General features: G+C 45.5%; 1 protein-coding gene across 4 annotated transcripts in view; it reads left to right on the top strand.

Moving 5' to 3' along the window:
• LOC111154029 (ETS proto-oncogene 1, transcription factor) overlaps positions 1-24984 on the top strand; it is a 113261-nt gene that overhangs the window by 39038 nt on the left and 49239 nt on the right. For 2 of the 4 annotated variants that reach the window (XM_022513380.1, XM_022513379.1), the window contains exon 1: positions 8629-8997. The exons of 1 other annotated variant lie outside the window; for it this stretch is intronic. In XM_022513380.1, the coding sequence (XP_022369088.1) occupies positions 8916-8997 (82 nt within the window). In that variant the 5' untranslated portion in view covers positions 8629-8915. Of the gene's footprint in view, positions 1-8572; positions 8998-24984 lie in introns of those variants that run through there. One more of the 4 variants, XM_022513382.1, reaches the window with a different exon arrangement.

Genomic DNA, 24984 nt, shown 5'->3' on the forward strand with positions numbered 1-24984 from the left:
GCTGTTTATTCTTTCTCCCACAGTCTGTTGCCAGCTCCCCACCCAGCTGTACCTCCCCCCTCCCCTCCTCAGCAGGTCCCTAGTGGCTCTTCCCACCCAAGGCCTTTTTGTGATGAAGTCTTTCAAGATGGTTTCCCAGTCTCGGGAAAACACATGTTTCTGATCAGTCTGATGAAATACATTTCCATTAAGAAGTAACTTCTCTATTTTCTACTTTCTTCGTGCTCCACATTACCTATCATTACCTATCATTGCAAGCCCTGAATGCTTGAAAGTGCTTCACAGGCCTGACTGATTAAGTGGCGCCTTCTTGCACGTCACACGTGTCGGATTTGTTGCTCTCCTCTTCACTAACTCCGAGGAAGAAAGGTTTTTATTGTATAGAAGCCAATCCAGATAGATGAGATGTGAGCTGGGGTCTGCTCCGCCTCATGCGTCATTGCCAGGACCATCCACTCCATCCTGACTCCTTCCCGAGAGGTGATGTAAGATGCAAAGCGAGCACAGCTGGCTCCTTGCAAGTGAAAGAAAGCTTCATCTCTCCTCCGCCCTCAAGTGCAGAGCATTACATGCGAGCTGCAATCCCGGAGAAGTTGACATATCCTTTCTTGAGGCTGTTTTTCAACTGTCAACTTTCTATCAGTGGCATATTGGGTACTTAGTCATTTCCAAAAATGAGTAATTACCCTGGACACCCTAGAGTTCTTTTTATGGATTTGTGCTCCTGAATAGTTATGAAACTTGGATTTTGTGCACATTTTTTAGGGCAGTTCATGTGCCAAGGGGTTCTGAAACAGCAAGGGAATTTAAAAATCCCTCCACATTATATGATTTAGCAGGGGCCAAAGGTAGTATTCGTATGAATTCCTTACGACACGGTAATGTTCAATGAAGGATGCTTAACGTGAGACAGGAATATGTTCCTGTAGATGTTCTTGTAGATGACCCACAGAGTGTTATAGTTATTGGCTAGGAAGATGTTCTCTGTGTAACATACGGAATTTTTTCTTGGGCCTCTTCTCATATAATAGGCCCAAGAAAAAAAAGGACCTAGGTCTTCCGGTTGAGGTGATATAAAATAATGTGCGTTCATGATCCTCATAGCTTGGTGGTAAAGGTGGACCCTGACCAAACCCGTTATTTCCTTGGTTTCTATGGTTTAAGATCAGCTGCTTTTCTGTTGCAACACTTCCATTATCCAGTAGTAGATATAACCAAGTACAGGAACAGTGGTCTGCCACAGTCCAGCCAGCAGGAGGGGTTAGGCCTTCTTTAGGTGTTTGTTTTTGCGCGTGTGTGTGTATGTGTGTGTGTGTGTGTGTGTGTGTGTGTGTGTTAAGTGCTAGTGGGTCAGTTAGTTCCTTCTGTCCTCCCTGTTCTCACTCCCTCCCTGCTCTCATTCTCTCACTCTGGGGGATGCCTACAATATGGCCCATACTTCCAGGAACCTGACCAGTTAGAGCAAATTTGACAAGGTAAAGGGGATTTGTAACAGGTACTGGCCTCCCTGCAAGCATCTGACTGTCTATACTTCCTCACAAAGATGGAGATAATGGGTCCATGCATTCTCTGGACTCTTACAAATAATGGATATAATAACGGTTGGGCATCTTACCTTCATGATAATCAGTGAAATAGAAGACTCAACTTAAAGTTCAGAAAGTGCTGAAGACTGCCTCTGAGCTGCAGAGTGAGATTATGGACAATGTGTTGTATAAAGTTCAGACTGACAACAAAGCCACTAGTTGGCTTTGTGGTAAGCCAGATGCCATTTTTCACACCTATACTGAATATACTCAGATGAAAAATAAAATGAATATGTTGACCTTAAGCAACATTTTCCTTTAAAGGAGATCGGAGAGGACAGGAGCACAATAAAATTTCATAAAGACATTTTCAGTTGGAAAACATCACATGGCTGGGTCTTTACTCTTGAACTTTGGGCAACTTTGAGTCGTACATTAGACAAAACTAAAGAAACAAAGAAAGAAACAAGTAAGTAAATAAGATGGAAGATGGATATCTGAGTTAAAGATCCATATTTGAAATGTTAGGAAGTTATTTGTTCATTAATTCAATCACTGGCGGAGTTTATTAAGCTCCTGCCCTCTTGAGCTGGGCCCCGGAGGTTGTGATGGCTGAGACCCGTTGCTGTCTTTAGGGAGCGTTGGAGGGAGACATGGCCATTCAAATGTTCACCAGGTGAGCACAAGAGGAGAACATCGTGGGGGTGGGGTGGGAGACTCTTTACACACAACACATCCACATAGGGGAAAATCTGTGTTCGAGGTCCATTTCCAGCTTGGCCTTCCCCTTTCATCTTCTGTAGATCCTTTCCCCTCTCTTCCCCTCACCATCCTGTGCAACTTTTTCAGCTAGAGAACCTCCTATTGATTTGTTTTATTGTCCTTCCATAGCTGATGACCATGTAGGACCATGAAATGGGCTCTGTGACCATACTGGATGCATTACCAGGCTTTAATTTAATTTTGAGATCTTAGGGATCCCCAAATGCCAAGGACATAGAACTGCTGTGACTATACTTCCTCATGCTGCCCCTGACCCCATCTTGTCCTTCCTTTGTTCTCCGAGAAGTTCCCTTCCTAGTCCTTCCTTCTGTACCATTGTCCTTTTCCCCTGTCAGGACAATTTCTTCTTCTGGTGTTATCAGCTCCCTCTGCCTTCCTTCCAGCATCAGGAACAGGCTGGAGAAATTCCCCCACCCTATCTCTGTTCCTTCATCTCTGGGGGTGGTTAAATGCTAGTCTTTTGGGGCAATTGCCTTGGCATTTTAAAATGAAAGGGGGAGGAAAAGGGGGAAGATTCCACAATGAAATTATCTTAATTTAAGATTCAAACCACAACTGCAGAGAACATCTGTTTTGAAGTCTGCTGTTGTCTTTGTAACCCAAGAGAAAAGCAGGGTAAGATCAGAGGAAGGCCTTAGCCTTCCACCAGAAGAAACCACCTGCAACCCGGGAGGGGGCCAGGATTCTGTACTCCTGGGGTATGGAGCTCCTTCCTAAGACCCTCCTTCTCTGCTTCTGCAGGTCATTAAAGAACATTGGTTCTCCTGCCACCTGTGCTAAGGCTATCATCCCTTTACCTCCTCGAGAGGCCAATTTAGGACAATTTAAATTGGAATCCAAATTACACGGCCCCGAAGGCTCATAGGGTAGCCTGCATTCTGCATTATCCAGGCCCAGGAGGGCGCAACAATCCCAGGAAATGGGCTCAGTGTGGGTGTGGAGGAAACCTCGGAACCCTGCAGGCTTGATAGGCAGCTCCTCACCTCTTTCTGGGGGAGCAGAGCCCAATCTGCTGCTGGAGTAATACGTGATGTCTAAACTCGTGAATTTTATAGTGTCGCTTGGTCTGTGGATTAGGCCAATCCATCCCACATTGTTGGGGCTGCAGATGCAGCTGAATGGTTCATAATTACAGTCTAAAGAAACTGCAGACAGCCATAGAGCCAACCCAGACCCTTTCTCTCCCCACAGCCCATGCCAAGCTGGACCCCACAGGGAATGCTGGTGTGGTTATCCTGCATTGCATTTGCCCAAAGACAACACATCGGGTGCAGAGAACACTGTCAGATTTCTAGAAATTGAGGCTGATCATCTATCCGTTTCTGTGTACACTGGATCCTGCTTTGTGTCTCGAGAGTGTCCAGTAACAGACCATGCCGAATGGCGTGGCTTCCCCAAATGTGGTATCAATAGACCCGAGGAGATGGCCACGGACGGAACTACAGTTTAGGGAATACTGTTGTGGGACTGACATTGACTTTTTCAGGCTGTGTGGCTCTGGGCTGAATGACCTACTCTCTCAAACTCATTTTTTCCCTCTGGCGAGCAGGAGGGCTGGACTTGGAAATCTCTAAGAGACTCCCAGCTAGCTCCGTCATGTGACAGCCAAGCGCTGGACGAAGGCTCCACTGGGTACCACCCACAGGCTCTTCCTTCTGAATTTGAACTACGGGTTTTCCATGACTTAAAACACATACAGATCTACAGTGTTCTCTTCTAACCAGGTGGTGCTGGGATTTCTCAAAGGAGGCCAAAGCTGGGCACGTTCCCAAATCAGGAACTGAGTGAGATAGGGGTCTGGAGAGATTTTTAAATTAAACAAGATCATTCTCCCTATCTCTCCCTGAAGACGGTTCAGGTAAACAGAGGATCCAAGTTACTCTGAGAAGGGGATGGTCCTAGAGACGGAACAGGGTTTTTTGACTCTTCTACCTCATCCTGGATTTTAATAGCAGGAACAATGATTTAGCTTTAACTGAGCACGTTTTCTGACCTGGACACTGTGCTAAGTGCTTTGCATGCATTATCCCATTTACTCTTCCAAATGACCTTAAAAGGGGGGGGGGTGCTATTATTGTCTCTGCCTTGAGTGTGGAGGAGCTGAGGTTTTAGAGTAAGTGACTTCAGAGCAAGAATTCAGCCCGTTAGTGGGCAGAGCTAGAGTTCGAACCGGAGTCCAACACCAGAGCCCGCACTGCTCACTCTCATCTTTGTCTGATTGTGGAAGCTTTCCCGGGGCCAAGCAGCCCCCAAGTCCTCCCTCTCCCTGCCCCTCCCCCCCCCCACTTCCCCCTAACTATGGCTCTTCTTATGGCCCATTGTTTATTGTACCTTCTAAACAATAGCTAATGAGTGTGTATTACATGGTCGGGAGAGCCAGGGGTGATTTTATTCCCTGAAACAGAGATGAGGTTGTCACACACAAAGGTTAAGTGGCTCTGCTGAGGTCACAGAGCCAGCCTGCAGTCCAACAGCTTGGAGCCTGCCACTTGGGTTCTTAAACTGACCCTCAGGCCTTCTGGTATCAGAGTTTAATTAAGAGAGTTATTTCCATTTTCCTTTCGATCTCCAATTTGCCATTTTATTGCTGCTTGATAATGGTAGATATCAGAGCCCCAGGCTGTTTTCTGCCCCACTGTGTTTTTTTAATGACTCAACTTAACACGGAGAAACCACTTGCTTTAGAGTGAAGCTTCAGAAGCCTGTTTCTAGGTCCCTGTGTGTGACGGGGACTATTGCCTTTTCTCAGAGAAAAAACAACCACAAACGCAACTCAGACAGGTTGTTAATGGAGGATTTTTTTTTTTTTTTAATCTTACATTTAAACCAGTAAATCAACATCTGTGAGTCATAAACTTGTTCTGGATCAGCCGTTAGTGGTCGGAGTGTTTTTGCACCTACCTCCAATACAGCATATTTTAGCTCAAAACTCAGAGGTTCTTTGGTTTGGTGAAGTTTAAGATTCAAGAAAGAGACAAATAACTTTTAGCACGCTTGTGGAGAGGGACAGTCTGTCTTCCATGACTGTTTGAAACTCCGTGTATTTTTCTGTTTCTTTTTTAACTGAGGCTGGTGTGGAGTCGAGGGGCGGAGTAGTAAAGAGAAAGTTTGTGTTTAGGACATCTATGCGTGTGAGGGAATTCCTATAAAGAATGTGACTAGTTCCTTGATATCATTAATGTCTAACCTCACATCCGGGTCCCCCAACTCTTGCAAGCCTGTTTTGATAATCATTGGCACGATGTTCCTCTTTTACGGAGTTTTAGCACTTGCTGGGTGTAATTCCCTAGGTCTTAGGAATGTTTAAAAATACAATTCTGTTCTCTCCCAATTGTAGGAGGAGCAGACTGTTGCATTACAAAAATAAGCAAGGAAGTATTTCCTTCGTTGATTTTTCTCAAGTGCCTCACAAGTTGAAACCACTTGCCTAAGTAGCTGGAAGGCAAGGCCCAGCTGCTCTTGTTTTGCTGGTGGGGAAACTGAGGCACAAGTGAACCCGAGTGGACATGAATGCTGGGGAATAGGGGTTCCGCTCTGTCATGGAGGACAAAGGACCGACCTAGGGGTGGACTGGTTGACATGGTTTAGTTCCTCTTCACAAGCCATAGCAGAAACAACGCACTTAAACTTTTGCCTTAGAGAAAGCTGGTGGCAAGGTAGATGCCCCTGGTGACCAAGAAGTTGATAGTTCATTACTGAATACATATTTCCCGAGTGTCTGCAATGGGTCAGGCACTGGGCTAGGGATTGCTTTTTAGGCTTTGGTAAGAGCCATAGAAGATTTACAAGAATCTACTCCTGTCAAAAGGGAATGAAAATTTCATTTATCCGTGTTGATTTGATACTTATAGGCCTGATTCGATTATTAATATCCCACATTTGTGAACATATTTTAACTTGTTTACATCAGTGCTCTTTGTCCCAAGCAAAGTTTCAGTTAGATCTGAAGTTAGAGGCATGATTTGTGATAACTTCACTGTCACAATCAGCCTCAAGTACAAAGAGATTTCCTGGAGGTCTTTGGTGGTCCCTGGCTATCTCCCCCACCCTCCTGTCTTAAATAATCCCCTTCCTTGATTTGGACCTTCACATATTTTGAGCTTCTGTGCTGCAGGACTGGGCTACAAAGGGTGATGGATAGTTAGGTGAGATATCATTGTTGCAAAACCAAAGGAGTAAGTTTCCCTACTGCTGGCGTGGAGTGGAAAGTGTTTCTGGTTCGATTCTGGACGGTTCTTTTAGTGTCTGATGGTGGAGGGTGTTGGCAGCAGAGTTCAGGCTGGTCTAGGGGAGAAAGCTGAGGAAGATTCTGGGGAAGAGAAAAAAGACTGGCTCTGAGGCAGCTTCGTTTGCAAGTAGAAAATTAAGTACTTACACTTGGATTTAAAAATAACAGCATTTTCTTAACACAACATCAATAAAACAAGATTCCCCCAAAGCAGCTCTCGATTTGCTCAGTTCTTTTGCTGATGTATTCAGAGGAGGCAAAGCAGAGGATGGGTTCAGGATCCTTTCCTCTGCGGCTCCTTCGGACGTGTAAATATCCAGTTCATCCTTCCAGCCCTCTCCCCCGGCTTTTCCCAGGATCAGAAGTGTCTGTTCTTGGCATCTGGAGGCCAGCATTGTCTTCTCATACCTTTTGGAAACAGCTGGATTACAACAATCCTACAAAAATTAGAATTGTCACATACAAATATTTTTTCTGGTCACTGAAGGACAGGCATGATCTGAAGTTTGAACCTGGAACCAGAGATTGATTTTCTGTTCCTAGCTCCTTTTCTCATCTGTTGTGGGAAACAGGCAAGCTAACCAAGGCTTCAAGGAGACAAAACTGGGATTAGGTGAAGGTAAGCAGGTGTGTTAAAACTGATCTAAGTCAGTTGCAGGCAAGTGGTGGTAGTTCAACAGAGGCTTAAAATCAGGAAACAGTATTAAAAATAGCTTCCTTTGAGGTTGTTCAGAAAGATTGTTGTTTAATCTTCTAGTTAATCAAAGGTAGATCTCAATGTCTGGCTCTCGCTATGCACATGTATGTCTGTGTATGTTGCTCTAGATTTACTGGTTGATCTGGTAATTAGAACAACTAGCTCCACTCATGATAACCAACGTTATTAGTGCAAAGTTATGAATTATTGGGGATCGTGTTATGGTGTCCAAAGTGTCTGGAATTCCCAAATGGGACAGGGGCTGTGCACTGATTCTGTCACAGCTGCGAATGATGTACTCCAGAAATTCAAAACCACAGAGCCTCTGCACCGCTTTTTTTGCTGGTGGTGGTGGTTGTAGTAGGGTTGTCAGTTTTATCTAGTGGAGGAGAGTCTTTGAAAGGAAAGGCCAACGGTGACATAATTAGTAGAATAATAGCTTCCCCTTCCACCCAACCCCTGCTGTAGGTAAACTGGACGCTTATGGAAGCCCATGACTGCATTCCAGTTTGGGGGCCCTGTTCTCTGCTCTCCCAATAATACATAAAAAGCATTTGGGCCTTTGTTTTGGGGTCTCCAGGAGGCTGCCTTGGGCTTGATCCTTCTCAAGGGCAGCGAGAATTCTGCTCAGAACGCTGCCTCTGTCTTCTTAACTGATTTCTTAACCATGACACGCGGGGGGGAGGGGGGCCCTGAAAAATCGAAGGCTCCTCCAGAAACACTGCACCGATTCCTGACTCACTAACCGGCGAGAGTCCAGGACTCCCAAAGCCCTTAGAGGACACTGGCTCGAGAACCCCCTGCGGCGTTCGCACGCACGCCCCTTCCTCCGCATGCCTCACGTCCTGTGTGTCAGTCTTTGTGAATGAATGATGTACACGCACTCGGAAAACTATGCTGCTACTGGGAAGAGGGGCAGGAGCCGGTGACCAAGTCCTCAAGAATGCGTGGCGAATCAGACGGACTTTCCCGAAAGGGCCGCGGCACTTCTGCACCCAGCCTGCTCGAGCGCGCTGAGCCCTTGCCGGCTGGGGAGCGGGCTCAACTTCCCGCCCGCTCCGCGTTCAGCCATCCGCGGCCGGGCGCCTGGGCCAGGGCAGAGAAGGCGCGGGCGCGGGCGCGGGTGGCCGCGGAGCTCCGCCCCATCTTCCTTTCGTTTTCGGGCCGCCGCCGTCGATTGGCCGCGGGTATCCGGCCCCGCCCCAGGACCGCCCCCGCCCCGCCGGCCCCGCCCCTCGCTCCCCCCCTGCGGAGATCCTGGGGGATGGTGGGGGGGCGGGCGCGCAGACCCGGCGGCCGAGGCTCGGCGCCGCGAGAAACGCCCTAAAGAGGCGGGAGAGAGGGAGGGAGAGCGCGGCTCCGGAGAGCGAGAGCGAGCTGAAGCTGCCTGCCGGCGGAGAGGAGGAGCGGGGCGAGGACGAGGAGGAGCGGGGCGAGGCGCAGGCGAGGCTGGGACCCGGGGCGCGCGCACTTCTCCGCAAAGTGCCAACTTCCCGGGAGAGAGTGCCGGGCGCGCACCTTCTGGGCTCCGGGGAAAAGTCAGCGGGAATTTGAGATCTTAGGGAAGAAAGTCGGATTTCCCCCGTCCCCCTTTCCCTGTTACTAATCCCCATAAAAAAGACAAACAAGAAGAATAACAGCAAACTTGCTATAAGCCTGTCTGCCCCCCACTCCTGGCACCATGAAGGCGGCCGTCGATCTCAAACCTACTCTCACCATCATCAAGACGGAAAAAGTCGATCTGGAGCTTTTCCCCTCCCCCGGTGAGTGGTGACTGTCGAGGCCCCCGCGCCGGCTTTCGGCCAGAGGCTGGGGTCCCCTCCGCTTCTCCCCCTTTCCGCTGTTCCCTCCCAGGCAGTGCGTTTCTGCCTGAGCAAGGCGATGCTGGTGGCAGCTGGAGCAAGGTAGAGAAGAGAAGGAGGACTGTTGGTGGCCTGAGATCCTTGTTTGGGGGGTGGTATTTATTTTCACAGCTGTGTTCTTGTGAGTAGTGGGAAAAAGCTTATAGAATGTCCAGCACCCTTATTCCTGCCTTTTTTTTTTTTTTTTAATCTTTCCGAATGAGAGAGCATGCTCTGGCCTTATTCCTTAGCGTTAGGGGGGATGGACACTGCGCAGAAGACATCAGCCGCTGTCTGCATCCCCCAGAACTGGAGCTGGATGGAGGGCCCTGAGCAGTAAGAGCTGAAACAGTGTCTCACTGGCCGGCCTACAAGCACATTTTCAAACATCTTGCCTTCCTGAGCTCCTCTGTCACATGTCCCTTTGCTATCTAGCTCCTCTTTTCTGGGTTGAGGGCAAGGAGGTGGTAGGAGAACTGAAATGATCATCTTAACTTCTAGAAACATCCCAATTCTATTCATGCAGGTTACTTACTTTATCCAAAGCTTTCTCATCTGCCATACGTTTGTCCTCTGGTACCAAAGATCTGTTACAAGAGGGAAAACATCCTGACCCCAAACGTGACTTTGGGTCTTTGGTGGGTGGTGTTATCCAACTCTTTGAAGGATTTAGAAGAAGGGGATAGGCAAGAAATTTGATTTTGTCTTAGACACAATTTTTGATCCTAAAATTGGATCAGTTTTCATTGGCAGTTTCACAGGGTCCAGAAGTCCTAGAATAAAGGCGGTTTGAGAAGAATAGATGTTTTCTTTTAGAATAAGGAACTGCCAGCTATCCTTTCGAGATTAGTGATTTTAGAGGTAAAGGTATATATAATAAGATATACAGAGAAGGGGATGCTTTCTGGAAAATAATTAATTGCAGTGACCTGCTGCTCTGTTGTATCTGATTATTGAGAAGTTTAGCCGGTCTTGCCTTTGGTTAACACTTCCTTGCCTCTGCCATCATCACTTGCTTATTTTAACCCTTTCTCCGAAATGTTAATGAAGACCTGGCCCTGTCCTCTCCTGTTAGACCCCCTGACATTCAACCCCAGTATTCGGAGTTCTGCTGGGAAGTGCACAAAGAAGGCTAAGCTTGTTTGTTGTCACAAGGATGATGACATGGTCAGAGCAATGCTGAGATCAACTAGAACTGCGGAGACATTTCAGGCACTTAGAGCTACAGTTCAGAAATGATGTCGCTGTGCTGGTCGTGTTTGGGGTTCGAGAAAGCCAGAATGAATTCTGTTAGTCACAGTTGATCCAAGCCATGTATCAAAGAAATGATAGTTGCCAGCAAAGATATAAACTCAACTAATAGGTTCTTTCCTTAAGAATGGCTTGTTTGTATGTGTATTTATGGAGAAAGACAGAGTTGGCTGTCTGGGAAGTATCGTGTAAGATAGGTCAGTCCCCATACCTACAATGGATTTCATGTGCTGGGAATAAAGTGCCCCTGACAACACATGTTTTAGATCACAGTAAACAGCTGAAGTCATTTTGGGGGGGGTAATTTAATATTATATATTAGAGATTTTGAGCATATGGTGGTGTTATTTTGATTATTGATAAAAAATAAGCCTCAGGGCAAATAACTTTGCTTAGCATTCCCATCTGTAAAATGGGGACAGTAAGCACTAATGCTACAGTCAACATCTATTGTACTAAGTGTCTTTACAGTGCCTCTCTTTTTCAAAAAAGGTTGACAAGACACTGATCAGGTTTGGTAAGCAGCCTTCGGTATAACAAAATTTCAACGGGTCAGAGAAATTGGGCAATTTTCTGCCACTCATCATAATGAGATTTGATCCTCTGGTCCTGTCTTGGGGAAAATAGAGAAACTGGCAAATACATATAGCAGTTTTAGCTTTTTTTTTTTTTCCTGGATTTTTTAGTAGGGTATATATGAATATTGTACCCATATCTCAGAGAGGAAAATAGAGGCCCAGAGAAGGTAAGTCACTTACTTAAGAAAATCTTGTAAGTCAGTGGCTAGAGTAAAATTAGTCCCTTTTTTTAACTTCTCAGTGTATGTTGCCTTGAGTAACACTGCAAGTTACCTTTGAAGAGCGCAGCAAAGAAACTTCAGTTGAGGCTTAAGCTTGCAGGTGCACGGCTAGAAGAAACATTGGCTGGGGCTGCCTGCCTTTGTTGGTGGGTGGAGAAGACACTGGCTAAGTGGGGATTTGCTTTGCCCATCAGACCATATAGGACATGTGTTTAAAGTTTAACTTTTCACAGCGTGGCTTTGTGTCCACAGCTGTGACTTAAATATTTTTCAGAATGATTCTTTGGGTCGTTTAGTTTCTTATGTGTGGAGACAACTAGTTTGGGATCTTATCTGGCTTAAATCATTAAACCAGGATTTCCCTACACCCCCCCCCCCACAACCAATACATGGGAGCCAGTAGGGAGGCAGTGGGGAAGTGGGTGTTGAAACAGGAGTCCTGGATTATTTGCCTGTCTTTGTGGCTAAGACCTGATCCAGAACCTTTATTCACATTTCTTCTAGATCGAGACCTCCCAAGATTTAACAGCTTTAAGTACCAAATTAACATATATTTTGAAATAACCCGGGAACTGGATATCCCTTGCAAATGTAAAGTGGGTATACCATTTTGATTGCAGTATGTGATTGCAGGGGCTCTCAGGTTTTAAATGGGCTAAAACAAACAGAGCCACGGAGAGTGGAGAGTCCACGAGTTCCCTCCTGGTGTGGAGCTTACCGAGAAGGGCAGAGGCTGGGTTCCAAAGCAAATACATTCCCAAGCCGCTTCGTTTTCCCCCTCCTTCCCCATTCCACCTTCTAGGTGAGGTGAGCATAACGTCCAGAGACAAGCAGGAGTTCTAATTCTGGATATTCGCTGTCCTGGCAGGGGATGGGCGGCCATCGCGGACCCATACTGCTCTTAGAGACAGGAAGATTTCTTCCTTTCGCCGTCCCTTAGGTCAGTCTTTGTGTCTTCATCAGTGTAGACAGGAGAGAAGGGCAGAGCTGCCCAGGCTGTTAAGCTCGCTCGTTCACTGTGCTTCCAGACCCCTACGGACCACACTCCATTAGTGACTAACGAGCCCGATGGTTCAGAGCCCAGACTCTGGAGCCAGCCTGTCTGGGTTTGAATCCCAGCTCTGCCACTTACGAGCTGGGTGACTTTGGACAAATTACTTCATCTCTCTGTGCTCTAGCTCCTGCATCCACAAAATGCGTGTAGTAACTGTTCTATCTCTTAGGGTTGATAGGAGAATTATGTCTATTGGTATGCACACCATCTGAAAGCAGTACGGACCCATAACAGAGTCTCAACAGTTAACTAGTAAACAAGTTGACACAAATGAGCCTGATCAGTGCAGGATTTTCGGGGGCCCTTGAAATGTTTCATAGGGGCTGCTGCTGTATTGTGTACACCCCCCCTCCCTTTTTTTGAGAGGGAAAGAAGATTCAAGTTAAAGAGAAGACTTTCATCTCCTTAGCTGAGATCTCATGCCAGTGAGGTTCCATGCTCTGCCTCCCAGGGCTAACGCAGCGAGCCAGGTAACTTTCCGAGCGTGGGAGTATCTCCAGGTCCAACTCAGAGCTAAAGAAAGGCCCAAGGATTGGTCAGTTACTTCAGGTGACCGAGGTGATCAGGGCTACCTCTAAGCAAGAAGGCCACCAAGAGTAGGGACCAGGGGGACATTTGAAGGACTGATGAAAAAACAGTGTTTCAGTTATGCAGAGTTGAGAAAGGCATCATGTCCAGTTATTATAAAGTATCTCACATTTTATTTATTTATTTGGTTGACAGAGCTTGCATTCCTGGCATTTTTGGTTGGTTTGTATTGCTGTTTTTTTGTCTATGTAACTTTTTTTCTTTCTTAAAGAGACCAGACCACCCTGTAAGAGGATCATAATCCCCGCCCCCCCACCCCCAACCAGGAGACAAACCAGCCCGTGGTCAGCCTCCCAGAACCCAGCTTGCTCTGGGCTCCAGCAAATCTCTGCAAGACAGAGAGCTGGTTAGTGTCGGTCCGGATTTTTCAGGAAAGCGGGGCTCTCTCTTTCAAAAAGCACAGATAACTCTACAATGGCTATAGCAACAGCATAATTCCGGACGTCTCTCTGGTTTGTGAAATGAATAACGCGTGGCTATAGTGGTATCCCATGGGCCTGGCATTGATGGTAGATTCTTGCCATTCTCAAATGACAAATTATGGGGCCGACATTATGTACCTGGCACACTCACATCAAATAACACTTTTTTACCCTTCACACTAACTCAGGTGGGGAGAGCTATTATTTTATCTGTATTTTCAGATGAGGAAAATGATATTCAAAAAGATGCAAAATCCGCCCAAGGCCACACTGTTAGAAACTTACAAATTGATGAACTGTTGTAGGCATTTTATACCTAAAATGAAAAAGCATGTTATTCATGGTAACTCTGGAAATTTAAAAGGACATATGTTTAAAACAATTACACACATATATATGTAATATATGTGATATGTAATATATATTTGTGTATATATAATTACAATTATATATGTAAACAATTACATATGTATATGTATGTATACATACAAAGGGGGCATATGAGGAAGCAGTGATGATGGGTTCTCTGGGGGTTGAGAAGGTGCAGGGCTCCCTCTGCGCTTAGGGAGAGGCAGTGGGCGTTCTCCAGGCCCACCTTTCCAGTTGTGGTGCCTTAGGAAGGCGCTTGAAGGTTGGAGCTATGCTTGCCTCAGATCACCAAGCAGAGAACCTGGGTTCTTGTTTTTCCAGTGTCTTCCAGATGTACTTCTCTCTCTCGCAGGTGGGGAGACGATTATGTTCACTTCCAAGGTCACATCCTTCCTGGAGCCTCCTGATGCTGCCTGTTTTGCCTCTTGCCTCACAGACACAGCTCTGCATATAATCTCACTCACAATCTGGTGGACGAGAGACAGATCAGCAACTAGTTTGTTTTCTTAATATGGCTGTGGTTTAATTTTCTTGCTTCCAGAGGAAGCCATAGGCCCCTACATTTGCTGTCTACACACCCAGTGTTTTATTTTTTTCCAGCTACAATGTAGTATTTTCAAGTCCATTTAATGGGTCAAGGGGCTGTGTGTTCAAGAAGGGAGGGTGAGCTTCGGTATTCTACCTGTGGACCCACCAGTCCTCCGTGACCCCTGGCCAATCAAGAAACAGATGCCCTGATTACTTGTCCCGGGTAAGGTATGGGTTCCTCTATCACTGCCTTATGGGGAGCATTTTCTCCAAGTAATTAATATCCTGGGACCCACACAGTCATCATGGAGGTGGATTTATATATTGACAACACAGACTCCATATTTGTTTTTACCTGACTACTCCAGAATGAAATTGGCCCCACTTCCCTGCTCAGAATGTCTGATGAGATTTTCTCTCATCTTCCCAGCCTCTTAGGCCCACTCTTGGCTTACAGCTGCTATGCACGCAGTCCCTAACTCAGCATCGAGAACGTCGACAATTCTCAAATCTATCATTTCAATTTGTCATGTGTCTATAGCTTAGCTTTTTTCAGTTGGGTTAAAGACCTCTTTTTTTTTTCAAAATATCAGTAGATGTTTTTCAAATTGCATAAAGAAGCTGTTTCTGCTTGGCTACTTTTCCGAAGCCCCGTGCCTATCTGTGTTACTTTTTTCTTTTGATTGTGAAGTTTAGAGTCTCCGTGCAGATACAGAAAGAAAATGGTCTGTGGTGTAGGTTGCAGTAGGATCCAATTTCATTGGCAGGGAGCCATGCTTACAGACACACTCAAAATATTGCTGTTCAAGCCATAAATATTTATTGATTACTTGGCCAACTTTGTCATATTTCCCAGGTGCTTTCCAGTTTCTGCTGCTTGGGTCCAAGCCTCTCACTGGACACTCCAAATGTCGCTTCTTACTGTCCTATCAACTTTTTTTCAGTTGTCCTTCTCTGTAGCATTTAGTTCTGTCCCTGAGAATTGTAAAATACTGACCCAGCTGGTGCTTTAAGACCCAAAGTAGTATTGACCGGTTTTAGGCTATTGGATTTCAGAACTTGTTGATGTCTTGGTAATAAGTTCCTATAATTTATCATCTAAATTGGGACACTTTTGAGAATGTAATGGGCACTGTGAATAATTATACTAGAATGATGGACATGAGCTTGGACTCTCCCAGCAAATGAGGGTCACACCACTTAGACACTGAATTTAGATGATAATATTCTCTGTAATATCTGTTCTCAATTGCTAGCCTTGGGGTTTAGACCTTCCAAAGTAAGGGCCATATTAAGAGTTTGAAATAATTCAAGTTCAGTGTGGTTTCCCCCAACCGTGAGTAATATTTTTAAATGTGTTTTTGACGCATAATGTAATATTTCTCAGAGCCCGAGAAATAACTACAAATCAACCTCAAACAAGTTCACTTCGAGCATTTGAAACCTCTTGGTAGCTTTGGGGAGCTATGCTAAGCTGTTGATTTCTGCTTTGCACGGTTCTGCAGAGGAACTGTAAACTTTGTGCATGTTGTGTGTGTGGGGTGTGTGGTGTGTGTGTGTGTATGTGTGTGTGTGAAAATGAACTTTTGAGTAGGGGGGAGATGTCATCATTACACAAGTGAAGACAATTAACATTTTTGCTTTGTTTTGTTTTAATGCTTGCCCAAGATGAGATGTTTTACTGATGGGATCAAAAAGGGCAAGAAAAAAATAGAGGTTTTTTTTTTTTTTTTTTTTTTTTTTTTTTTTGGTACCACTAAAATGGGTAAACACAAAAACAAAAGTAAAAAACAAGCCTTTAGTGCTTTAGGAGGGGAGGAAGGGAATGGTGGATTCAATTACAACATCCCTTTTGGCTAAAAAGGAATAGAGAGAAAAAAAAAAGAGTAGGAAACTATGAAAGAAGTCATAAAGAACAAAAAGAAATAAGGAAAATGAATAAAAGCATTTAAGTGATTATTTCATAGACTTTTGGGAAATTCCTCATAGGGACCAGTCTCAGGTGGTTAGGTGGGTGACCCTGGCTCTCCATTCTTCATCTGTGGAATCTTTTCAGGAGCCTTTAAATCCCTCATGGATGCATGGCTGGTCGGGGTAAATCAGATGAGATCTTCCCTGGGTTCCAGATGCTTCCATGGCTGAAAGTGCAGGAGGACCATTGTGTGAATTTATGGACCTGCATGTGGATCAATGATTATTTATATTTTCTATGCCTGTTGGGCTCTTTCTTCTAACACTTCTAGGCTAGAATAATTTCACAGGTCAGCTTCAGGGAGAACATGGCTATTTCAGAAGCATTCGAAGGAGGCGTAAGAACAGGGAAAGGATTATTTTAGATAGAAAGAACAGTGTGGGAAGAACGCCGAAAGTTTAGAGTAAAAGAAAGGCTTACATAAATACGAAGAAAACTACCTTGATTGTAGAAAGGGAAGAGAGAAGGAAACGTGAAGGCAGGGCCCATGTGAGAACATTTTGAATCTCAGGATAAATTAATTTTGCCTTTGAAGGTAGGAAGGTTTTAAGGACAGAGAAGTGTTACTGAATAGGTTTCTGAGATATATATATATATATATATATATGTGTGTGTGTGTATATATATACACATATATATATATTTATTTATTTTTTGGGTAGCATTACTTTACCTCCCACTCATACTGTTAGTTGTTAAAACCTCTGTATCAGTTTATCAGAATAGGCGTTAAACCTCAGAGTAGATGACAGAATCAATCAGGTACGTATTTTCAAGGTACGAATGGAAAATAAAAAATCTAGGTCAGGCAAGGGCGTTCCTAAACCTGGGGAGTGTTTGTAGATCCGTAGTTTTTGAAGCATTTAGGAACTTTTACTACTTAGTAGGAACTAAAACAGCTTTCATCGAATGTCATTTTTGTGTGGTAACAGTTTTGTGCTAGGGTAATTCATTATTTAGCGTTCATGTTTAAAATCAGAGTGTATTGTTGAGTATGATTTTAAAATAGCCTTCAGAAAATCCATCACCAGGAAATTTTTGGTCGAAGAGTTTCCGTGTAATGACCTTTATACTTCTAGTATTTGTATGTTTTTCCTCTCTGATACTCCTTGCCTAAAACTTCAGTGAATTCTGTACATTATGTGAAGGTTGTCTTCTATCACTGAAATACTAATTAAATGAATACAGTGAGGATTCATGCATGGGAAGGGGAGACTTAGTAGTGTAGTAGGAATAAATATATGTGTATAGGGACCCATCATTGCTCAGAGGGGCAGCAGCCCTGGGTTCTAGCCATGGCTTTGCACTTGTTTGTCTGCGTGACCTTGGGCAAGTCATTTCATTTTTCCTGAACCTCATGTTCTTCCTCGGTCAAATACATGAACCAGAGAAGATGACCCGTAAGGTTTCTCTTTACCCTGACATTTTATGATTTTAGAAAACATTTGAAATAATTCAGGCTCGGAGAGAACATATATGTCACTCAAGAGGTGGGCAAAACGAGGCTGTTTTTCTCCTAGTCCTCAACTTTTGCCGATCTACTGGGGATATATCTGTGAAGGTTAATATGTCTTCTGCAGGGAGGTGTTGGGAACTGTTCCTGGCCTTGCTTGACGTTGGAGAAACTTAGGGCACATTGTCTCGGGGGTGACCCTGGACCAGGTGTCCTGCCTTCCTCTTGGTTCCCCTCCATGAAACAGCTTTCCTCGTCCCTTCAGCCTTTGCTACAGTTGCAGCGGAAGGCGGTTCCAGTGTGGGGTCTCATCTGGAGGAAGGAGATGTAGGTTAGGGGTCTGGAAGGTGAAGCAGCCGTCCCCAGCTGCATCCTCAGGGCTGAGCATGTGGTCTGAGCAGTGAGCCGATTCTGTCTAAGCTGCCACTTCTCTGTGCGCTGCTTGGTAGGTAAACAGTCCCCTCCTGCAGCAGGAATGCATTCTGCTGAAAGTCATCTCAGTGCGTCTTCCTGACAGACTCAGTGAGTCAAGGCCCCTGCCTCCTATTTGTATAGAGGGAAGGGCCCGGGCTGCTGGCTTCTGGCTCTTCACGCAGCCAGCAGCTGACCCTTCTGCAGGCGCTGGCTGTCCTGCGGAGTCAGGGGCCAACAAGACACCACCTGCTTTAGCTGCCCCAGCCGTGTCCCCAAAGCTACAAGTGTGTCGGGGCGTGGTGAGCTCAGGCCGCCTTGCTGCTCAAAGGCCGCTCTTGGCAGCCGTGGAAGAGTGTCGCCTGCACACAGCTGTTATCTGAAAATCATTTTCTTGATGTTATTTCTACACTTTGAGAAGGGCCTGTCACACTTTTCCCCTTTTCTGTCAGCAGCAGGCATGCCAGTTTGGGGAAAAACAAGAAAAACTGCCATTCTTATGAAGGTTCACTTTATCTACTGGTACTTATGTGGGCGCTTCTCTCCCCTCATCTTGACCCTTTTTTTTTTTTTGGCCTATTAGTTAGCAGGTGCTAACTTATTAATCCGTGAGGGCATTCATATGCTGAGGACCTCGTTATTGTACCCTCATCCCTAATGGCTAAGTATTATTTCCATTTCACAGATGAAGAAACTGAGAGGTTCAACAACTTGCCCAAGATCACACAGCTGGTGAGCAGAGGGCTTTAGACTCAGACCCACTCACTCTGAAGTTCTGGGTCTGCTGCCTCCAACATGTGCAGAAATATTGGGATGCTTGTTGAATTTGGGGGAAACCCTCAGGTCTGTTTGTATCTATTATCGACCAGTTCTCTTAATACTGGGTTATAATTTGGTAGCACTTTTACAGTTAGACACGTGACTTCACCACACTTGAACCTCAAGGTAATTTTTTTAGATAGCAACATTTTATAAATGGTGCAACTGCAGAGCAGTGATTCTGAGTCCCCCCCGCCCCCAAGTTTACATGGTCAAGTTCAGTGGCAGAGTTAAAACAGGAAGCTGTGTTCCCCAAACTTCCTGACATTTCTGTTTAGCCATATACATTTTCACTATTTGATTTGGCGAGTACATAGTGCATTCAATGTTAATGAAATAGCAATCATAATAATAGTAATTATTAGTAATCATAATATAGTAATAAACATGAACTTGAGATCAGAAATGCCAACAAGACACCTTCTCCTCTTTTGCCACAAATAGATTTCCCCCACATATTTTATATGTAGTTAGTGGGTCCCACACAGTTGGCTAATTATTGAGCTCTGAGTAGGTTGCCCAGATGACTCCGACACAGTATCTGAGAAATCTGCATAGCTTTCCATGATGCCAACCCACTGGCCAACTTTTAAGTAGGATGGCAAGTTAGTTTCTTCTCAAGTTTAAAAAAAAAAAAAAGTGAGTTACTCCACTAGCTTCTAGATAAATATCCAGTTTCCCTCTGGGATGGGTTGACCTTGGACTTTGAGAAATGTGTTATTTTTAAAATATAAAGCATTTTGAAAAGAATCCCTGTCCAACCCGTTTTCCTGTGTTGAGATATATTATCTTCTGTGCCTCCGTTTACCCATTTTAGCAAATGAAGTCCATTTTGATGACTAGCAGGAACTTCAGGTGGTTGGAGGGGGGAGGGGAAGAAAACCCGCCAAAACCGAGAACCTCATACTGCATTTTATGAGCAAGAATTGTGCCAAAGAGTTGTATAAGAAGGAATGACATCTTAGATGAGTAGGTTTCCCCCCCCCCCCCCCGGGGCAGGGGGCATTTGCTATGGCACCAGGTGTATACACTCTGAGTTTAGCAAACTCATCCAATGTGTTGTTCCTTAGCAATAAAAATAAGTCCCCTCCCTACTTGTGTTGGTCATTCTGGAAACCAGAGCGTTCCAAGGCAGAATGAGAGGTTGTTATCCTGAGAAGTGTCCCCTTGGCATGTTGCTGTTTTCCTAGGGGTGAAGGTAACCCTACGTAGCCAGCAGTGCCCTTGGAAGGGCTCTGGGTTGTAGGGCAAGAGGAGATGGGAATGAGGACCCCCGATGGCAACAAAAATGGAGATAATCATTTTAAGTTTGGCACTTTTGAATCTCAGCCCTAAACTTAATGCTTGCCGGGAAAATCTACTCTTGGAAGGCGAATCTTAGTGTGGGTGGAAGTGTGTCTCCTTCTCAACCTGAACTTTGGCTTCGAGCTCTCCACTTGTGGGGAGTTTGGGTCAAACCTAAGGAGTCTTTGATCTTACCTTTCCCCAGTTTAAATGTTTTCTGTGCTTGAAACTGGGCAGGTCCTCTTCTGTAGGTGGTCATCATTTTATCCCCTACTGCCTGGTGTGGGAATGCGGAGAGCTGAGTCTCTTTACTCTGGGAGGCCTGAGTATCTCCACATCTCTGTATCATCTCTCAACTCTTCTAAAAGAAGGGTGCTTGCTCCTCCTGAGTGAGCTGCCTCTCCTTAGGAGAGAGTAGGAGAGTTCATGAGCTCAGGTTTAGAAAGTACTCTAGAGTCATTGGTGATGCAAGAAACATTATTAGGGAGAGACTGATACAGAGTTACAATACGGAATACATAAACTAAGGGTGAGTCATGTGTGTGTGTACAGGAAATGCATCCTTGATTTCACGTCAGATCAAGAGTTCAATCTTACACCTTCCTTTCCTCCTAATGGAAACCAAACGTTCTTCAAAACTGCTGGGTGCTTGTTTTTGGTCTTTGTATGTATCTGGGTTTCAGTTTGCAGGAGTGAGGGAAATAAATTGCTTTGCACCAATAATCACCTTCCTTAAACAACCTGGTGAGCTTGGTTTATTAATCCCCATTTTGAAAGTAAGAAATTGAGTCTCAGAGAGGTTTAATTAATTTTCCCAAGGTTCTATAGTTCTCAGGTCATACATTTGAGCTTAGATCTTTCTAATTACAAAGTCCGACCAACTTAGAATCTGTTTGGAGGGAGAATTTGCTACCATTCTCATCAGAGGCTTTGATCGTTGGAACATTCTTTTGTGCGTTATGCTCTTTCAGGATCCTCATGATTATCAGGGTAAGGAAGAAAACATTCAGTAGATCTATAAATATCTACCATTGGGATGTGTAATACAGAGAAAGCCCCCCCCCGCAAAAGTTCCTACAATTGTCACTATGCATTTTCAAATTCAAAATGCACGAATGAAAAGTCGCTAACTCAACTCACCAACTTATGTACAGAGCTGGGGCTTTGGCCCCCATTTCCCAGATTGGGAAATCGAGGAATGAAGTAAGAGCCCCACCCTTGCTTGAGAATTCTCCAGGGAGGGGATGTTCAGAGGCACAAGTCTAGGCCTTGAGGCCACTTGATGCAACAGGAATGTTTGTAGATAAACAAACACACATGGAATGAATCAATGTCTACACAGCGGACCTGCAGTTAACCTCTGATTCAACTGAAGTTGTTTTTTTGCTTTTTTAAAAAATCAAGTATCTACTGCTTTATTTCTGGATTTCTGAAGGTTTCTCTTAGGGGGGCTTTTTGGCTTTCCACGCCCTCACCTGTTGTCTTCTGCGATGGATGGGCTGATGGGGGAAAAGTGAAATGCCGTCCTAGCTTTAGTGTCTCCAAAGGATCTGGGGTGCTGGATGAACAAAAAAAAAAAAAAAAATTATTTTTAAATGAGATTGGGCCCTGGCGACTTGCCTCTAGGTTCATGGGTTTCGGTCAGGTTGCTCTGCTCACAGACATGCTGCAGACAGCGAGCAAGGAGCAAAGATGGGTCCAGTCTCTGGTGGCCCTCTGCTGCCTTGCTTTCTAAGTAGAGAATATTTTCAGCATTTTTATGGGCACACCAATTCCAAGGAATTAATATTTGAATTTCTAAAAGTTGGTGGTGCAAGATAGGTTCATCCTACGCAAACCAGTCACAGATCTCTTTGCAAATCTTCTCAAAACACCTCACTGCAGTGTACCCTTTTCAGTGATTTGTTTTTTCTGTTTGCCAGGTGGATTTGTGTGTGCCCCAAGTTTCTTCCCATCATCTTCAGATCTCTATTCTCTTTTCCTCATTTGGTGGATGAGACATCTTAAGTCCAGAAGGGGATTTACATTAGGTTGCTCCGTGGAAAGTGATCTTTGTCCCCAAATCACAGGCTGTCATTCCTTATTGGGTGACGAGGGTGTCTCTCACTGCAGGCACCACGGTGTCCTGGTAAGGGCAGGGTTGACGTGAGCCAGTCCCGAGTCTGAATTCAGGCCCTCTGCTTGCTAATTTGTCCTTAGGCAGAGCATTTAACTTCTGTAATCCTTGTTTTTTCTGATCCTTACAACAGAGATCCGAATAAAGAACGATCTGGGCTGTTGTCCGGGTTTGAGATAGTTCGAGACAATACTTTTCCACTGCCACAGGGTCTCAGTAAATGTTATTTTATCATTATCTTGTAGGCCACCGTGTTCATCGCTGACAGCGCTCTTATGACTACAGTGGTTGTTAAAACTGTGGTTACTGTTAACCTGGTTACAGAAAATTTTCCACTTGACACCCCCCTAACCAGAGGGCCAGAGCAGTGTCTGTGGCCAGTTAGCAGTATCTTCTTCCTCTCACGCATACTTAACCAAACTTGAGCTAGGGCTTTGGTCACGTTTCTAACCCGAAAGCATTATTCACAGGCACTGCCCCTGCCTCGTCAACAAAGATGTTTCTTGGAATTGCAGTTATCAGGGAGGGCATAGAATGATTTTAGCTGCGTAAGGACTCTCCTCTTTGCCCTGGAATCCTTTCTTTGCTTGGGAGCAACCTTAGGCGTCTGAGGTCTGGGACGGAACCTCTGCTACTTGTGAAAAGAGCAAGCCAGGAGGAGAGCTCGTTCCTTCCTGGGAAGGTCCAGGCCAGTGAATCCGTTTGACAACCTCCTGAAGATAATCAGCCTCAGGACTGAAAAATCCCACTTTCTTTCCTCTCTACAGGCTGCCCCTCCTGTCCCCTGCAGATGCCTCTTAGATCTTCCTAGTTCTAGCCAAGTCTCCCTAAAGTGCTTTGCAGCTGAAGACGTCCGTAGGAACCGCGCATCACTGGAGCCGGGCTGTGGCCGATTGGAATGGTTGATTTACAGCCAGAATCTGGCCCCTAGAAAAGGGGATCCTGTGTCTTTAAACAGCTGTGTGCCAGTGTGTGTAAATGTGCTTGCTAATCCAGTGACTAATTCAGTATATTACAAAGCAGCAATGAGCAGGCTGCCAAGGCAGGGCTGTATCCCAACTGGAGTGGGGTGTAAGGCTCAGAGAATTCTTCCTTGAATTCTGCCACACCACTCTCTGGAACGGACTCGAAATCTCATCTGTCTGCTTCCTGCACCAGAGTCAGCACTTGCCTTCCTCTGGTTCCTGTCCTGCTCTCCCCTGCCTGTCCTCTTTTCTCCTCTCCCTCCCTCCGTTCCTTGGGTCCGTTTATTTACTCATCTGAGGGTGGAGCTGTGCTCATTCTGAGTCAGGGCCACGGAACCAATCAGAACTGCTTTGGGGCATTCCAGGGGACAGAACTCATGATCCCTCTTGGAAAAGAATTTTCCAAAAGATCTCTTTTGGTCACAGTGCTGTGACTGCACCTTCCTTGGGTTCATGTCCAGTGAACCTGGCGGGGGGTGGGGGCTAGGGGGTGGGGGGGGTGTTGGTTTGCCTGAAGCTCTGTTCTGTCTGCCCTTCCTTTGTCTCCCTCCAGGGGTGGGGAGAGAAACGTCCAGAAAGAACCTAGTCTGATGGAGATTTGTTTTCTCGTGAAAGCCTGGTAGACCCAAGTCTGAGTGCTTGGGCAGTGTCTTCTGAGGACCCCTTTGGGTTAGGGGAACGTGAGGTGTTCTGCTTCCTCCTGCTCTGTGACCCTCCCTCCTAGACCTCGCCTAAGTGGCCCCGCCCCGGAAGCTGTGGACACCGGAAGTTGTAGACATTGCAAGTCTGGAAGTGGACCTTGCTCGGCTTCTCCCGTAGTCTCCAGTGAGCAGAGCCTATCTGCTCTCTCGGGAGGCTTCCACATGGCAGAGTCCAAACCCCTCCGGCTTCCCTTTCCCTCTAATGCCATCTGTTGGAGGCGTACATCACACTTTGACCCCCCTGTTGTCTCGCACCCCTGACACGGGACATCGGCAGGCCTTTTCCTGCCCCCTTCCCCAAGGCTTCTGGAGCCCAGCTCCTGTCTCACTGCGTCTCCATCGCGAAACCTTTGGTCTGAGTCGTCATTCTGTCGCTCATCACGAGATGTAACTGTGTGGCTATTGCTTGTCTGCCTGTGTGAGGTTTGTTTCCCCCATGAAAAGGGAAAATCCAGGTGAAGGGTCTGTCTCCCAATCACCAGGGTATTGCTTGGCTAGTAGAAGGTGGCTCACTAGCTCTTAAAAAAAAAAAAAAATATATATATATATATATATATATATACACACACACACACACACACACACACACACACATGTAATATATATAAGAATATTATATATATTATAAATATATATATTATATATATTTTAGATTGAGATTTAATTTCCATAACATAAGATTCACCATTTGAAAGTGTACAGTTTGGTGGGTTTTAGTGCATTCACAGAGTGGTACAGCCATCACTGATACATAATTCTAGTACATTTTCATCACCCCCAACAGAAAGCCCGTAGCTGTTGGCAGACAGTAACTCTTTTCGAATAAGGGAATGCCGGCAAGGCCATCCAACAGAGAACGTGAGGAGATGGACCTGTGTGTCTTGATAAGAGCTCCCACTACTCTCCCCTGATGCTCTGTGCACTTTGCTGAGGGGAGGGCTATCGGCCTGTCCCCCGGCTGTAAGGGCCTCCTAACTCGCTATTGCCTCACTAGGCAAGCCCCAGCTCTATTTTGGTGGCTCCCTTGCTTCGGCTCCACTGTGCAGTGAGCCAGTGGACGTCTGGGCGGAGATAATGAGTGCTTTCACCATCTGCATGCAGACCGTTCTGTCCGAGAGCTGAGGGCTGCGGTGGCTGCAATTTCCTAATGGCTTCCTGATGAGGCAGAGCCATTTAT

This window comes from Enhydra lutris, unplaced genomic scaffold (assembly GCF_002288905.1).
Source record: "Enhydra lutris kenyoni isolate GAN:26980312 unplaced genomic scaffold, ASM228890v2 scaffoldscaffold34, whole genome shotgun sequence".
Taxonomy (NCBI): Eukaryota; Metazoa; Chordata; class Mammalia; order Carnivora; family Mustelidae; genus Enhydra; species Enhydra lutris.